The sequence below is a fragment of the Micromys minutus genome, assembly GCF_963924665.1.
Source record: "Micromys minutus genome assembly, chromosome: 6".
In the NCBI taxonomy this organism is placed as follows: domain Eukaryota; kingdom Metazoa; phylum Chordata; class Mammalia; order Rodentia; family Muridae; genus Micromys; species Micromys minutus.
This window is the reverse complement of record NC_137975.1, coordinates 1864599-1881333: the sequence shown is the minus strand read 5'-3', so window position 1 is coordinate 1881333 and position 16735 is coordinate 1864599. Positions and strand designations below refer to the sequence as shown.

The window sequence follows — 16735 nt, the reverse complement described above, 5'->3', positions numbered from 1 at the left end:
TATATATATATATTTGTAATATATATATATATATATTTGTAATATATATATATATATATTTGTAATATATATATATATATGTATATATATATATATATATATATATATATATATATATATATATATATATATTTGTAATACCTTTCCAGAAGTTTGGTTTTCACTATTGTATTTCAGAAAAAAAGGGATTAGGGAGTGGCGGTACATACCTATAAATCTTCCCCCAAAATAGACAAACAAACCGACAGGGAAAAACCACTACCCTGAAGTCTTTAACACAAGTAAAAAGCCAATGGTTTGCTTAAGTCTTAAAAAATAAACGATCAAACATAGCGGCATTATTCTAAAAGAAAAAGAAATAGTAATACCTAATTAGAGAGCTTGTATACCATTTGTCAAGTACATACTAATGTAATTACGCAATGAAGGTCTAAAGGTATTTGCAGTTGCATTAAAATAAATTCAGTGTGCCCTACATGCTTGGGAGCTATTTGTTTACTATTATTGTTGCTTGCTGTTCTATTGTTTTACTGTTGGGGGGCTTAGTCATGCCACTCCCAAGGGTAGGTGACCACCAGGGAGACAGTGGGGTTCCACGCAGAGCAGCAGGCACTGCTAGTTCCCCTTGGAGTATGTACTGAAGGGATGTCTGCAGCTAGGTAAGCCTTTTCTTGGTCTTTCACACAGCAGTGCTAGCACACGACTGCTTATTTCTTGCACTCATCACTCTTATGCTTTTCATAAAACCCTGGGTTTTTGTTGCATATTTTTGAACAGCTGTCGTGGTTCCTATTGCAAAGAACTTTTGGCTTATTATCAAATTGATTGATTTATATCAATAAGAATTCACATTATTCTTATGATAGGTAATGATTCAAGTACAATTCAGGGGGTTAATAATACACTGTAAATTTATCTATTCTTGTGCTCAGTACCCTGGACTTGGTTGGGAAGTTCTGGTGCACCCTGAGTATTGAAACCTAGCACAGAGAAGCCAGAACGCCAGCATAGCTCACAGGGCTGAGCACAATCAGACCCCAGATGTTTTCTAGCCCACGTCCCAGATGCTCTTCACGGCTTCCATCCATTTCAACAGATGAACTGACTGTGTCTCGATTCTTTAGCAACTCCTCTCTACTTGTGTTTTCTTTGTGGTTTGATTTGGCTGCTTGGGAGGCTTTCAGTATCATCTGAGCCCCATGATTGTATATGTGTTCCCTGGTTTACACTTTCTTTCTTCGTTCTCTCATTTTTTCCTGTTTTATTTATGACCTTTTGTGTGTTTCTTTCTTTTTGTCTGTCTACCTAGCAAGGTTTTCAATCCTGATGAATCTTGTGGCACAGAAATCAGTTCGATTCGTGTTTCTTTGTGAGTTAAATATAAAAAGACCAAACTCTTCCCAAGCAGGTTTCAAATGCCTGTTTGCATAAAGTAGGAACAGAAAGGTGTTACACAGCAGACACCACTCCACTCCAGGCTGCTTTGATAACACGTCCTTCTGTGTGAGAGGTTTGGACTCGGCTAACTAACAACCTTGAAATGTACTAAAGTCACAGTCTGTGTGTGAGGACTAAGCATTCCACTCTAGGCCAGGTTTTAAATGCTCCACCCCAGCTTCTTAGGTTCAGTCAAATATTATCTTAGAACAAATTCTCGTGTGACCATGTTTGCCTCTATCCGCAAAGCAGGAGAATAAGTAGTCACCTTAATCAAAAATCAATTATTTAGGAGACAATGCAAGGTATCTTAATATTTTCTTTAAGATTATAACCTTATTTGGTTGATTTTAATGTTGCCGTTTCTTGTAAGCTGTGTTGAGAATACTGAGATCCAAATTGTAACCCCCTCTTCTGGCTCATATTTTGGTGAAGCTAGTGACAAAAGAAACATATTCTATGGGCACCATATCTAGAAAGTTCTTTAAGGAGATTACAGCCTGATGCCGACTCTTGCATCACAGAAAGCACGGAGCTGATTCTCAGCCCATGCACCTGGTAGGAGGCATGTGGCTGTTCCAGGCCTGCGGTCAGATGCTGTAATGTGTTAGTTACCAAAAGGAAGCCCTTAGGTGCAGCCCTTGGAAACTACTAGTCAGTCTTGCTTCTGCTGTTTAGCAGGTAGGTGAGTGTTTTATTCCGAATTTCTAATTCATGAACATTATGTAATGGAGAAAACTGTTCAAAGACTTAGTTAGAGCTGTGCAAACCAGCCAGTTGTTGAGAGATCCAAGAACATGTATACATGGGAAGCCAGGCCATGTTCAGAAATGCACTCTTTCGATCTTAGATCCAAAATAGTATTGTTGAAAGTTTCCCGTTACCTACAGCACAGCTTGATCTACTAGACAGACTTGCCTAGCTGCTTCTGGACTCCTCCGCCATCCCTAGAGAATCAAATGTGGACAAGTGCTTAGCAAGAGTTTAAACACTCGGGTTCTGTTTACATATGGTTGCTTGATTAAATTTGATTTTAATAAAATAGCCTCCTTTGAATAATTGTAAGCATTTATTTTGGCATTAGTTAAGCCTTCTGAATGTCCCTGGACACAAATCCCTTTGAAAACCGAGCATGAGAAAAGAAGAACATCATTAGTGATATTTCTTTTGGTTCAATTTTAGTTATTTTAGATTGTAGGAATTTTAACTTACTATGGAGTTAATTTATTTGCATAACTTTGTTTTTTAAATAAATATGGTTCTGTGGCTAAAATTCTCTCTGGTGTTCATAGTTCATGGTATGTGGAATGCTTGGCAGCCTTGGGGTGCGTGCAGCAAAAGTTGTGGAAAAGGCAGTCAGACAAGAACAAGACTTTGCAACAACCCTCCACCATCATTTGGGGGGTCCTACTGCAATGGAGCAGAAACCCAGATGCAAGTCTGCAATGAGAGACACTGTCCAGGTAAGAGACATAAAGTAAGGTTACCACATTAAACTAATTAGCATCTACCTGTCATCAACAATGCCATTAACCCTGAAACAGCCATGGTTTGACCTGGTCATGCTTTTTATTTTTTTTAAGATTTGATTTTGCTTATGGTTGTGTGTTTATGTATGTGTGTGTGCGTGCACATGTGTGTGCCTGTAAAAGCCAAAAAGGGGTCAGATGCTCTGAATATACAGGTAGTTGTAGTTGTGAGACACCCAACATGGAAGCTGAGAACCAAATTCACATACTCAAGAAGAGCTCCTGACATTTAACATCTGAGCCATCTCTACATCATGTTTTTCTATGGAGTAACCAACACAATTTCTGTTAATCCAGTGGATGGCAAGTGGGCAGCTTGGGCCAGTTGGAGTGCCTGCAGTGTATCCTGTGGAGGAGGGGCCAGGAAGAGAACAAGGGACTGTTCTGACCCAGTGCCACAGTACGGCGGGAACACATGCGAAGGGACCGGTGTCCAGAGTGACTTTTGCAATAGTGACCCTTGTCCAAGTGAGTGCTGGAAACAGTGAGTCGATGCTACTTCCTTAAAGCATGGCTATGGCCTCCAGTCCTTAAAGCTGTGGTGCTGTGTTGCTTGTTCTTTGGCCTTCTTTTTAGACTGCCAACGCGATATCCGGTTTCAGTGTGTTCTGGATGTTACAGTCCCTGCTCCTGGAGAGTAGAGGCTAGCTCTCATATCACCTCTAGAGCACGGGATAATTTAAATATAATATCAGGCCAGTTGAAGGGAATTCCCATCATTATTAGCCTATGTTCTCTGTCTCTATTGAAAACATCACCTAAGTCACCTGGTGGTTTGGAAAGATACCCATTTATTGGTTCGTTTTCTTTCTGTTTATTTCTCAAAGGGTTCTCCTTGATTTGGGGACGGATGTCGCAGTTGCTTTCATGTCTCAGTTTGAGAACTCTGTTTTATTTCACACTGTAGCCCATGGTAACTGGAGCCCTTGGAGTGGCTGGGGGATGTGTAGCCGGACTTGCAATGGAGGGCAGATGAGGCGGTACCGCACGTGTGACAATCCACGTCCCTCCGATGGAGGAAGAGCCTGTGGGGGGCCAGATACCCAGATCCAGAGATGCAACACTGACACGTGCCCTGGTGAGCCTCTCAGTGTCTGTCCCTGGGATGAGCAAGCCTCTTCTCTTAGTGACCCTGCTTTCGCCCTGGCACTGCGCCCTCAGGAGTGTCCTCGGCAAAGATTTTACAGCTGATTCGTTAATGTTGAACATTCTGTTCCTGTTCGCAGTGGATGGAGGTTGGGGAGCGTGGCATAGTTGGAGCCACTGTTCTGTCTCTTGTGGGGGAGGTGAAAGGACTCGAAAGCGGTTATGTGACAATCCAGTGCCATCTAAAGGTGGCCGTTCCTGTCCGGGAGATGCCACCCAAGTCTCCAGATGCAACATGCAGGCATGTCCGGGTAAGTAGGGAGCTGTGCTTTGGCAAGACCATTGCTCCATTTGGAGCCCGCAATAAATAAAACCCCAAAGTTGTCATTTTTAAAAATGTGCTTTTCCCTCCTTTAAGAATGCTGACACCCAGGGTTTGGCTGTTTGCTCCTTTGGGGCTTGCTGTGTCAGAGGACAGTTTGCTAAAGATTTTAGGGAGGCCAACATTGATAGCTCCATATTGTTGAAATGGGAACACTATTGACCCTCATAATGCTTTAAGATTTCTTAATAAAATGTTCCTGAAAATGGAAAAAGCCTCACTTGACAGGGTGAGGGGATTTCTCTTGAGTCTTTTACATAGAACTAAACGAAGGAAAGGCTGGATGTCTGCTCCTCAGCTGCTCCGTGAGTGTGCTTATGCAGAGTTCTGGAGGGGTGTGAGATGCCTTCCTGGAGCAAGATAAGGTTCTGGCTTCAGGTAATGAGTTTTGTAGTCCACACAGATGCATAGCTTATTCCCAGATTTGGACAAGACTTTCAGGGACCCAACCAGGTCACCAGATGGAGGAAATGTCTGTTTCACTGCTGGGGCTCAAGGGCCTTCATTAAAATGGAAGCCATACTTATCAGTAATCATCCAGAAAATTGAAAATAACAACCCTGCCCATCAGGTCTCTCTTTCCCCTACTGAGGACCATGAAAAGAGAAACGTTTCCTATTTGTCCTTTAATCAGATTATTTTGGTATGAATTTGACAACTCTGTCAAGATTGTAATATAGTTATCTACTTTTTCACAAGTTAATTATTATCTGATAGATAGAATGTGCTAGCTATTGCTCAAAACTGCTGAGATCCTCCACTTCCAAAAGAAGTAATACACACACACACACACACATACACACACACAATCACATACACACACACATACACACACACATACACACACATACACACACACATACACACACATACACACACACATACACACACATACACACACAAACATACACACATACATACACACACATACATATACACACACACATACACACACACACACACACACACACACACACACACACACACACTGACTTGCATCCATACAACAGACACACACGCTGATTTAGACTAGACAGTATATCACATTTATTCAGGCAGTGATCTGTAACAAGGATTAGAAGGTCTTTTGTTGGTGAGATATTTTCCTGTTCTACAGATGGAAACAGTAGATAAAAGAACATGTCTGTATTATTAGCAGTGAGGACCAGTTCTACAGCAGAGATGCTAAACTGTATTCTTCTTCTCTAAGTCCGTAGCCCTGACCAGCCTCGCCCCAAGCCTCTGTCCTCACCCTTGGCCCCTGGTAACCTCTGCCCTGCTGTGTCTACTTCCGTGTTGTATGTCCCCACAACTGTTCATTATTCTTCAGTGACAACAGAACAGGTTTTCAGTATTGTCACTTTGAAAACAGTTGGCAACAAGGTGACAAATAAACTAACTTGGTTAATTTCACCTTTCCCTGAATGTAAACATATTTTAAAACAACACATTATCCACATTAAATGTACACAGTTTTTTTCACCTGTTTTCTCTCTCCATGCACAGGACTGTAGATCTGTCCCTCAAACAATCCTGCCCTGGTTACCCCCATATTCTGTACAACCATGTGAGCTAGTCTTACCTTAAACTTTCCCATAACTTCTAGTCAGATTCAAGGTCTGTAATTTGAATTTTTGTCTGAAATTAAATAAACACAATTTTAAGTTAGCAATTTAAGTGAAGGAATAAGTCCCTAATCCAAAACACATGTTAAAGTCAAGAAGATGGCATGTTTCAGTCCTCTCTTTCCCTAGACCTGAGGTGAGGACAAGGCTACATTGTTCCTCTGAACTTTGAACTTTGTCTGCCCAGTCTGAAAACTGTGTCTGTTGGAAGCTAGCGCCTACCACTGTTGGTGGGGTCCAAAGGGTCAATGCATATGAAGTGTTTACTGCCACACACAACTTTGCAAATCCGCTGTTGTCATGGTCATAAGCATCGGCAAACACACGCTTTCCTTGGGCTGTGAGAATGGACAGACTGTATATACTTTGGCTTAGGAAATGGTACTAGGATGTGTACGGACTGGAAAGATGCTAGATTTATGGGGAGGACGGGTGTTATGTAAAAGCGGAATGTTTTGAAAAGCCTGTTCATTTCACTCTCAAACTTGGATGCCATAGGACTCTTTTGATGTCTGTGAAAAGATTTGTAGCATCTCTGCGTATTGGCTTTCCTTGCCCTCATGTAATGTTGATAGAATTGCTTCCTTACCCAGGATTTTTCCCCCCAATAGGTGGACCCCAGCGAGCCAGAGGAAGTGTTATTGGGAATATTAATGATATTGAGTTTGGAATCGCTTTCCTTAACGCCACAATAACAGATAGCCCTAACTCTGATGCTAGGATCATCCAGGCCAAGATTACCAATGTACCTCGCAGTCTTGGTGAGTCACCATATTTATGAACGTTTTAGTAAACTTAGTTATTACGCTTAACTAATGAGTTATTTGTTATCTGTGTGTGTGCCCTGTATGTGGAGGTCACAGGACAGCTTACAGGAGTCAGTTCTCTCTTCCTACAACGTGGGTCCCAGAAATTTAACTTGGGTCATCAACTTGGCAGCAAGCATCTCCGTCCATTGAGCCAACTCGCCAGCCTTCATAACTGTCTTCTTAAAGTCAGGCTTTACTCTCTATCTCATTTTCCCTAACAATTCTAAAACATGACATCTTAAGCTGTTGATAATGATGTAATACATATGATGTGATACGTTGTTTATCCTGATCCCAAAGAGAAACTGTTGGGGAGAGCATTGAAGGGCATCAGTGTATTATGACAATGTTATAGTGAAACTCGGTATTTCCTATAGCTAACATATATCAGTAAAAAAAAACACACAGAGATGTATTGACTTTGTAATTAGTCAGTTAGCGCTCACCCTTGTGAATAATACACTGTAGCGATAATTGACTAAATATTTTGCTCTACCACTCTGTTTCTCTTTTTCCTCTAGGTCCAGCGATGAGAAAGATCGTTTCTATCCTAAATCCCATTTACTGGACCACAGCAAAGGAAATAGGAGAAGCCGTCAATGGCTTCACCCTCACTAACGCAGTCTTCAAAAGAGAGACACAAGTGGAATTTGCAACTGGTTAGTGTCAGGTTGACATAATGTTCTACTAGATAATTATATACACATAGACAAAGAAGTCAGACAGACAGCAAGACAGACACACAGACGTAGATATAGATAGATTGCTTGGTGACTAAGAAAATTATGGTGCAGGCTCTCATGGAAAGTTATTACAAGTGTTTGGTGGAATCTTACACACATGGTGGAAAAACACTTTTCTATTTTCCTGAGGGTGAATGCTAGCACCAGCTCTGTAAGAAACCATGTGCCCCCAAGCAGAATAGTAATATTTATGCCCCAAAATTTCCTTTCTCTTCTTTTCTGTGCCTTTTTTTTTTAAACCTTGGGGAGGATGTAAAGCATGGAAAGAGGAAAGAGCAGTGTTTCTCGCCATTAACTTAAGCTTGGTCTTTAGTCACGAGTCAGCTTACTGGCCTGACAGACGCAGCAAAGCTGAGCACAGGAACCGCCCACTCTGCTCCATCCTAACCACTGGGCTCCACTGTCCTCACGTCCTACAAAGCTCTATTTCAGCCTCCTTGGAATGAGCCAGCCCTGGTGACCTTTGGTGAAGAATGATGCGGGAGGGTGTCTCCTTAACCAGGGCTTAATCAGCAGGAAAGCAATCTTGCTATCTATCCACATACGAAGATACCCTTTCAATATTGTTGAAGCCCCGGCAGAAACAGAACCCGGTAGCTAAGTCTGTGGGTATTTCCAGTCCCTGGTGAAGTTGCCTGGCCCAGCTCACAAGCAGTGATTTTGTAGAAATGCTTGATTATTCCGAGAGTCTAACATATGCAGTCTTCTGCATAGCCAAATGCTGTCCTTCTATCCTTCCTGAGGCCACAAAGAACGACGTTTGGAAGACAATTCAATAAGCCTGCCTTTTCTTAACTGGCAATCTGCGTGCTTAGTTCTCTGACATATTTAGTCACATCTGAAATGACATTATATTTGATCAGTCTTCTCTAGGCCTCCACAAACCATATGTACAATAGTAATAACCGTTACTGCCATTGCTGAGGAATGAATGCTGTGTCATTCCCAGGAGAGGTCTTACGGATGACACATGTGGCTCGGGGCTTAGATTCGGATGGTGCGTTGCTGCTGGATGTCATTGTGAGTGGCCATGTCCTGCAGCTCCACGCCCCTGCTGAAGTCAGCGTGAAGGTAAGCTACAGGAGCCTCGTGCTTAGTCACGTGACAGTGAGGAGGCCGAACGAAATCCCTGTAGACAGAGCAGAGAGGTCTTAGGTTCTTACTGTTTGCTCCAGAGATAAATCACTGCTCCCGCAAGGCCATAAATAAGCATCTGGTCTTTACTTAAGAATCTCCAGGGCTCAGCTTTTAAAGCTCTCTGAGTAGTTTTATTACCTGCTGTGTTAGAGCCAGAACTGCTGCTGTGCTGATTTAAGCCATTTGTTAAATTTTCTTCTAGAAACAGAATAATGATTCCTACAGTAGGTTTCTGTGTGCCATTCGTTATGAGGAAGAGAAAGGACATGGAGGGGGATGATGTCATTATAGTGTCACTTCGGAATTGTTTTTTTAACTTGAATAAAATGAAAGCAATGCTTTGAGAGCTTGGAGTGACGGGAATAGCCCTCCTAGAGTTTGCTTAATCAATTCATGGTCCAAACTTCAGTATCTCGTTAAATGACAAATTGTGACAGTAAATTACAAACCTGATTCTAATGGTGTGGATTGAAATAAGAGCCATGTCCAGAACACGACTGTGTAATTACAGTCTTATGTGAGAGCTCTATTGTTAGTCTCTAACTCCTCACCCCAGCATCCCTCACAGTATGAAAAACACCAGGTGCAGGGTTGACCCTCCAGTCCTTTTCCGCAGGATTACTCAGAGGACTACATTCAAACGGGACCCGGGCAGCTCTATGCCTACTCAACCCGGCTGTTCACCATCGATGGCGTTAGTGTCCCCTATACATGGAACCACACCATTTTCTATGATCAGGCCTGGGGGAAAATGCCTTTCTTAGTAGAGACACTTCACGCGTCTTCTGTACAGTCGGACTACAACCAACTGGAGGAGACACTGGGTTTTAAAATTCACGCTTCAATTTCCAAAGGTAACGTTATTAGGGGAAACTCCAAAGATCTGTGCTGTCGTCTTATTCGTTTTAAAAAGATAAAGATGGATAGGTGCCTTGAAGCCACTCACAGGAGGAAGATGAAGGACCAGACCTAACATTCTAGAGGTGGGTTTTCGTACATGCTGCCTTCTTTGTTTTGTTGTAGGTAAGCCCTTGTAAAGATTGTTCCGTTGCATTTAGTTTACCAAGATGCCTCTTCAGGCAACCTAAGCAGCCAGGCAAAGTTCTAGCCCATATTCTTGGAGAAGCTTAACTATTATCCACCTGAACAATTTTTCTTTAGGTAATAAAGTCCATTTTTAAAATACTATGTTGATGAATTTTTCAGAAATCCTGAAATATTTCAAAATTCAAAACTACTTTACACTAATCAGAATTTTTTAGATTTTCAAAGCAGCTTCCTTTTAAGTACTTAACTCTTTGTATTGAATATGTTGGTGTTGTCCATTGGGAGCACCCAACTGGCATGGATCAAGCAGAGGTGTAAGGCAGAGAAAATGGGAAAACAAAGGGATTCATGCTATATGCCTGAACAGCCACTTAGGGCTTAGTAATGTGGCCATAAAGTTTGTCATCCAAACCAAGACTCCTATTAGAAAAGGGTCGTCCTGCATTAAAATCTTCCCAGGACGATGAAAACATTCAGTTACCCTGGGTGAGGTGGCTAGCAGAGACTGGGGAGCAATAGTTAAATACTAGTATTCCTTATTTATGGAAATCGCCATATAAAACGTGCTTTCTGAACTGTTCTCCAAGGTCTAAAGACAGCACCAGATCTTGATCCAGGCAGTGCCCTGTGATGTGCACTTGCTTGAAGTGTCTCGTCCCCAGATTTCCTTCTCGACCTTCAGAACCACTGCGACAGTCAATTCCATGCTCTGTGGAGTTTGGAAGTTTGTTTTTTTATTGTTGGTAACTCAATCGTGCAGTTCTTTTTTAGTATACAGATATCCTTTTACCCCAGAAGAATATTGACTACATTTTACTTCTCAGTTGAGTTAAGCTCAGCTCTTCACAGCTGCATGACAGTCATTGTAGCAGAATGCAACAGTTGCTCACTCTTGGCAGATTTTACTCAGTGGTCCCCACTAGGTGTTTCCAACTTTGCTCAGTTGTTACTTTGTAGCACCGGTAGTGAGGGTACTGAGGTGGGTCGGTTGCAAAGCTCTTGATCACAAGCTCTGTAGAGTAAATAGTGTTGCAGCGTCAGGTAGGAACTAAACTGACCACTGAAATGGACATGTATGCATACTTCTACATGTTAGGCTTTTTAATTACTTAACACGTTAAATGCTAAGCTTAAAGCCACGAGAACATCTTTGTGCCATCTCTGAGATTGTTACTGAGCAGTCTGTTTCCCAGAATATAAGTAAACACATTTAAATTGTGTTGAAGTCCTTGCTTGTTTCTATGACATGTGAGTTACATTGCTTGCCTGCAGTTTCTCAGTGGCCACCAGGGGGCAAGCTTGCATTCTTGGTTGTTGATTTTTTTTTTTTTTTTTTTTAATGCCCAAAATCTTTCCCAACAAAATCACAGAAAGAGCCCGACTTTGCTATTTTAGAGGTTTCACCTAGTGTTCTTTATAATAGGAGATTAATGGACATTTTGGAAACTGAAAATAAATAAATGAAATAGTAAATTATGGCATGTGTTTAATAATCTCTTTAAAAATCATTGAAATAATTTTCAAGAAATAGTTCATTCTTTTTATCCTCCTGATAAAATTATAGGGAAATTTACTTCAGACTCTCATTTATAATACATTTTTATAATCGCAAACAAATATTTTGTATTTTCTTTGATCTTCAGCTCCTGATGAAAATAACAGCTATAGTTCAAAATAATCTACTTTTCCTGTAATGTAAAGAATGCAGGCTTGTGAAACAGCCCAGGGGACAGGGACCTAATGTTGAAAGGCAGAACCACCCTCTCCAAGTTGTTCTCTGACCTCCATGTGAGCACTGTGACACAGGCACCTACAAGTATATTCACACACTTGTTTTGTACAAATACAACTATCCACCATACATACACACAAGAAGTAAAAAATATATAAGTGAAAATAATTCATAACAAAATATCTTGTTTTAATGTGAGAATTTTGGGCAAAAAAATAACTGCCTGCCTAAACTTACCTGTAAAATCCTATTGTGCTTTTCTGGTGGATGGGGAACTTTAAGTAATTCTTTCTTACATTCCGAGTGAAATGAAGAACAGTAAAATACAAATTTGTGTGATTGCTGTATTCCTAAAAAAAAATAGGTTACATATTTAAGTCATGTGAAAATGTTTGTTGTGTGGTGCGTACATTCAAAGCAGCCTCTTTTGTACATCAGAATCTCTCAGAGGAAGGAGCAAATGGTTAGGCTTTTCCTACATATGGCAGAATTGTTGAAATCTGCCTCCAGATCTTCCCCCATTCATTGGGCTTTTCTTCTTTAAAGAATTTCCCACTCAGAATTCCCTGTCATAGCTGGGGTTGACCTCTCAGGTGCTGGCATCACAGGCATGAGGCACCACACCCAGCTCCATGCACTGGACTATGATAGTTCTCTTCACATGGTGGCACACAAAAACCCTCCCCCTGCAAAATTCCCCAAAGGCTGTCTAATAAAAAATATCTCTCTCGATTAAATCCAAATATTCAAAGCTTCTATATGATAATTTTGTTTCTATGACATGATTTTTTTGCAAATTTATGCCCCACATGGTACCTACACACACACTGGTTAAGTGTAAAGAACATAGGAATGTGTGAATATCTGATCATAAGTCATAATAACCAATTAAGCAGGCGAAAGACATTGAGGCGTCCTCGTAGGCCTGCCCACACTAGCTTTTGTGCTTGAGCACCTTACAAGATGTGACTCTTAGACTCCTCATCTGAAAACTAGGTATCATGACAGCAGTAAGGATGTCATATGGTTTAAATAAACAAAACAGAAGGTGCCCTTAAACTGTCACACACTACATGCCAAGGATGCTTTGGCTCCACCCACCTATTCCCACTCCCTTCCTAGTGTCTGGAATGCTCTGGGGAAAGAGTCTTTCAATGGCCATTTTTCTGACATCTACTTTAAATTTGCTCTAGCTCAACCTGCCTGCCGCCCTCACTTCATTGCTCAGAAGAGTAAAACAGTCACACATAGAATGTTGGCCAAGATTCTCAACATTGCAAATGGAGAAGACCCAGGGGGAAGGATGGGGCCTTCTGCCTAGAATGTTGATTTTCCACTGAATCAAAGGACTTTGGTAGCTTGCACACAATGCCCTTCCTCCTTCAGTGAAAGCGTACCAGTGGTTGGAACAACAGGACCCGCCTGTGGCTGTATCCAACACATGGTTATCTTGGGTTCTCTTTAGCTGTTACAGAGTAGCATGTTTTGTTTTCTCTTTATTACTATGCATAACTTAGACAGAAAACACTTCCAGTGTTGGCTTGCCAACAATATCTGGACTAGTTCATTTACCTCTTGGTTGAAAAACATGAAGCTCTCCTTTCTTTCTTGTTTCTTCTCTGATGTATCTTCCCAGGGGAAGTTGTACTGGAATGAAAAGTGCCTGTGTTCTAACAGGTCAGCTAATGGCTAACTGGTCTCTTCCGTAGGGGATCGCAGTAACCAGTGTCCCTCTGGCTTCGTCTTAGACTCAGTTGGACCCTTTTGTGCTGGTAAGTGTCAGACTGGCTAAATATTCTCATTTCCTAAATGGTGTCAGCAGCAGTTCTCTCCCCTTTATCTGCATTTATTTACTGAGCAAGGGGTCATGGCATGGCTCAGGGCAAAGCCAAGGGAAAATTGAAGTTGTCTTCCCCCACCATTCGATCCCAGGATCAACTTTGTCATCAGGCAAGCAAGCACCTTTGCCGGCTGAGTACGGAGCCATCTCTCTATTAATAATTATCTTTACATAGACATCTGCTGCCATTTGCCTAGGCATTTAATCATCTCGGCTGCCTACAAATGTTCCGCTTCATAGCTGGGGAACGGAGAGGTAGAGGGCTGCATAAACTGCTGCAGACTGCCTAGCGCCGAGTGGCAGGCTGCATGTGACTTTAAGTGGGATGGCAAAGCCAGCGTGCCTTCAATTTGGACACAGTCTCGTGTAACAGAGACAATTAATCCAGTGGCTGAAACTTGCTTAACCACAGAATTGTTCTGTGATGGGACAAAACAGGATTGTTGACCCATAAGTAACTACGAATCCAGCTTTGTCACAGCGGGCACCCTTGCAATAGACTCTGGCAGGAAACCACGGTGTCGTAAATGGCTGAGAATTTCGTGTTGGCACACACACAGCAGCATGACCTGTTGACTCTTCCGCTGACCTGTATAATGTGGTGGGCTAGCGAGGGGTGGTGTAGACTGCATGCAAGTCTCAGCTGTGGCAGCAGTGGCCCTGGTGACTGAGGGCATTTCCTTTACCACTGTTCTCCAGATTTGTCACGCAGAAGGAAGATGGTCTCTTGGAAACTCGCTCTTTGCAGAGTGAACTGTAACTGCATGTAGAGCACAGTAAATGTAATTTAGTTGTCAGTTTTGCTTTAGAATAGAGTCTAAATGTGTATTCACTGTCAACAATAAGTCTGAGACCTCAAGTTCATTTCTTCGTAGTAGTTTCCTTCTGTGCCACTTAGACTGGTCTCTGTTATATTTGATCCAGTTCATCGGCATCTAGAAATGATTGTTTTTGTGGACTTTAACAGCTCCCAGGAAGCAGGAGTTGTGAACACTGACGGGCCTTTCTGTTTCTTCTCTCAGATGAAGATGAATGCACGGCTGGGAACCCCTGTTCCCATACCTGCCACAATGCCATGGGAGCCTATTACTGTTCCTGCCCTAAAGGCCTCACCATAGCTGCAGATGGGAGAACCTGTCAAGGTACCAAAGCTATATCCAATGACCAAGACAACCTTGCCTAGGAAAAACACGGTAGGCCAGTCTTCCTCCAGTATCCTCTGCCCACGGCTTTGACACAAACAGGGAAGTCCTCATCAGGCTGAGAAAGAGAACCCTGGCCAGCCATTGCCTTTAGAGAGGCACTCAGAAGCCAGGGGTGCCTGGGGTAGTTCACTGATGATCTGAGAAAGCAACCGGCTTCCTAAACGTTTCCTGATAGATAGACTGAGTCACAAGTTCACATCCTGCTGCTGCAAGTCTGTCCACTCCAACTCACTTGAAATGACTCAACAAAAAACTTCAGTGTGTCTTAGTTTTTGATATTTTTAGGTATCATGTGGTTTTTAACCTATGCTTCACAGCGAGTTCTTGAGTTAGTTATGTTTTCAGCTCACCTCAGTTTCATGGCTCCTTCTGTTATAGACATAGACGAGTGTGCTTTGGGGGGACACACCTGCCATGCTGGTCAGGACTGTGACAACACCATCGGATCCTACCGCTGTGTGGTCCATTGTGGGACAGGCTTCCGGAGGACCTCGGATGGGCTGAGCTGTCAAGGTATTGTGTGTGTGTGCATGTGCGTGTGTAAGTGTGTGTGTGTGTGTGTGTGCACCTGTGTAAGTGTGTGTGTGTTTGTGTGTGTGTGTGTGATATGAACATATATGTGTAAATGTGTCAGTGTACTGGTGTCTGTGCACACATGTGGAGCCCAGTAGTTCACCTTGGGTGTCTTTCACAATGTTTTGACACTCTCTTTTTACTGAGGTGAACTCCCTCAGTGAACTTGAACTCCTTAAGTTAGTTGGTATAACTAGCTGGCCAGCCCTGCAGATCATCTGCCTCTGCCTTCCCAGCACTAGAATTACATGTGAATGGCACACCAAACCACACCACATTCACCCAGCTTCTCTGTGGGGACTGAAGATCCAAACTCCAGTTCTCATGCTTATTACAAACCCTTCTAACCCCGACAGTTAGACCTGATGAATCTTTTAAAGGGACAGATGCCCCATCAAAGGGAAAGAATTGAGACCTAAAAAGATCGTGGGACTCCACTCTCTCGGAACCTAAATATGAATAGTCACAACTTGCAAACTTTTTCATTAATTTATTTACATTCACATACATCTTGGTCACAACCCCCCTCTTCCCAGTCCCTGCTCACATACCTCCTTCTCCCATGTGCTGTTCCATTCATTCCTCCTCTGAGAAGGGAGACCCCCCTGGGTACCAATTCACCCTGTCACCTCAAGTCACTGTGAAACTAGGTACATCCTCTCCCACTGAGGCCAGAAAAGATGTCAAGTCGGGGAAACAGAATCTGTAGGCAGGCAACAGGGTCAGAATAAGTCTCTGCTCCAGTTGTTAGGGAACCACATGAAGACCAAACTGTACATCCACTACACGTGTACAGGGCAGGAGGGCTAGGTCCAGCCCATGTATAGTCTTTGGTGGGTGGTTCAGTCTCTGGGAGACCCCCAAGGGTACTGGTTACTTGACTCTGTTGATCTTCCTATGGAGTCCTTGTCCCCTCCTAGTTCCTCAGATCTTCCCTAAACTCTTCCACAAGACTTCCTGAGTCTCTAGGTTTTAAGTGAATATGCTTGACAGTTCACATGGAGGTGTGATATTTCATAACGGTTTATAATATTGGCAGCACAGGACTGTGGAGTACCATTTGCTTATTACCATTTGGGAGAGCAGATCATACTGCACCATTTAATTGTACCCATTTCTCAGCATCCCATTGCAAAGGATTCAGTGCAAACTACAATGATCATTATGCTATTTTTTAATGGGCATTCTTTTAAATCGGTGTGAAGTTTAAGAGAAAACATAGCTAAAGGACTAAAGAGAGAGCTCTGCCACTAAGAGAATCTACTGCTCTTAGGGGATCTGAGTTTGGATCCCAGCAGCAATGTAGGGCAGCTCACAGCCTCCTGAAGCTCTAGCTACAGGGGAGTCTGATGATTTGGGCCTCCATGTGTTCTCACATGCAGATATACGCTCAGGAACATAAGTAAAATGTCAAGTGAACGGTTTTTAATTAGCAGGAAGTAGAGTTTTGCATGTTTCCTGAATCTGTCTTCACTTCCCCACATCCCCTCCAGTTCAAGCACCCTGCTGTTCAGTGCTGCTTTTACTGCATTTGATGATTCCACCACCAAAGTCTGTACTTCCATTAGATGCTCACTCTTGGTGCTGAAC

At 42.5% G+C, this 16735-nt stretch overlaps 1 protein-coding gene across 1 annotated transcript in view; it reads left to right on the top strand.

Moving 5' to 3' along the window:
* HMCN1 (hemicentin 1) overlaps positions 1-16735 on the top strand; it is a gene marked incomplete at its 3' end in the record, with an annotated part of 402129 nt that overhangs the window by 364452 nt on the left and 20942 nt on the right. Inside the window, exons 90-100 of the mRNA XM_080917798.1 lie at positions 2730-2900; positions 3264-3434; positions 3874-4044; positions 4193-4363; positions 6671-6820; positions 7390-7527; positions 8561-8682; positions 9365-9602; positions 13237-13299; positions 14390-14509; positions 14951-15085. Of these exons, the coding sequence (XP_080773924.1) occupies positions 2730-2900; positions 3264-3434; positions 3874-4044; positions 4193-4363; positions 6671-6820; positions 7390-7527; positions 8561-8682; positions 9365-9602; positions 13237-13299; positions 14390-14509; positions 14951-15085 (1650 nt within the window). The remainder of the gene's footprint in view (positions 1-2729; positions 2901-3263; positions 3435-3873; positions 4045-4192; positions 4364-6670; positions 6821-7389; positions 7528-8560; positions 8683-9364; positions 9603-13236; positions 13300-14389; positions 14510-14950; positions 15086-16735) is intronic.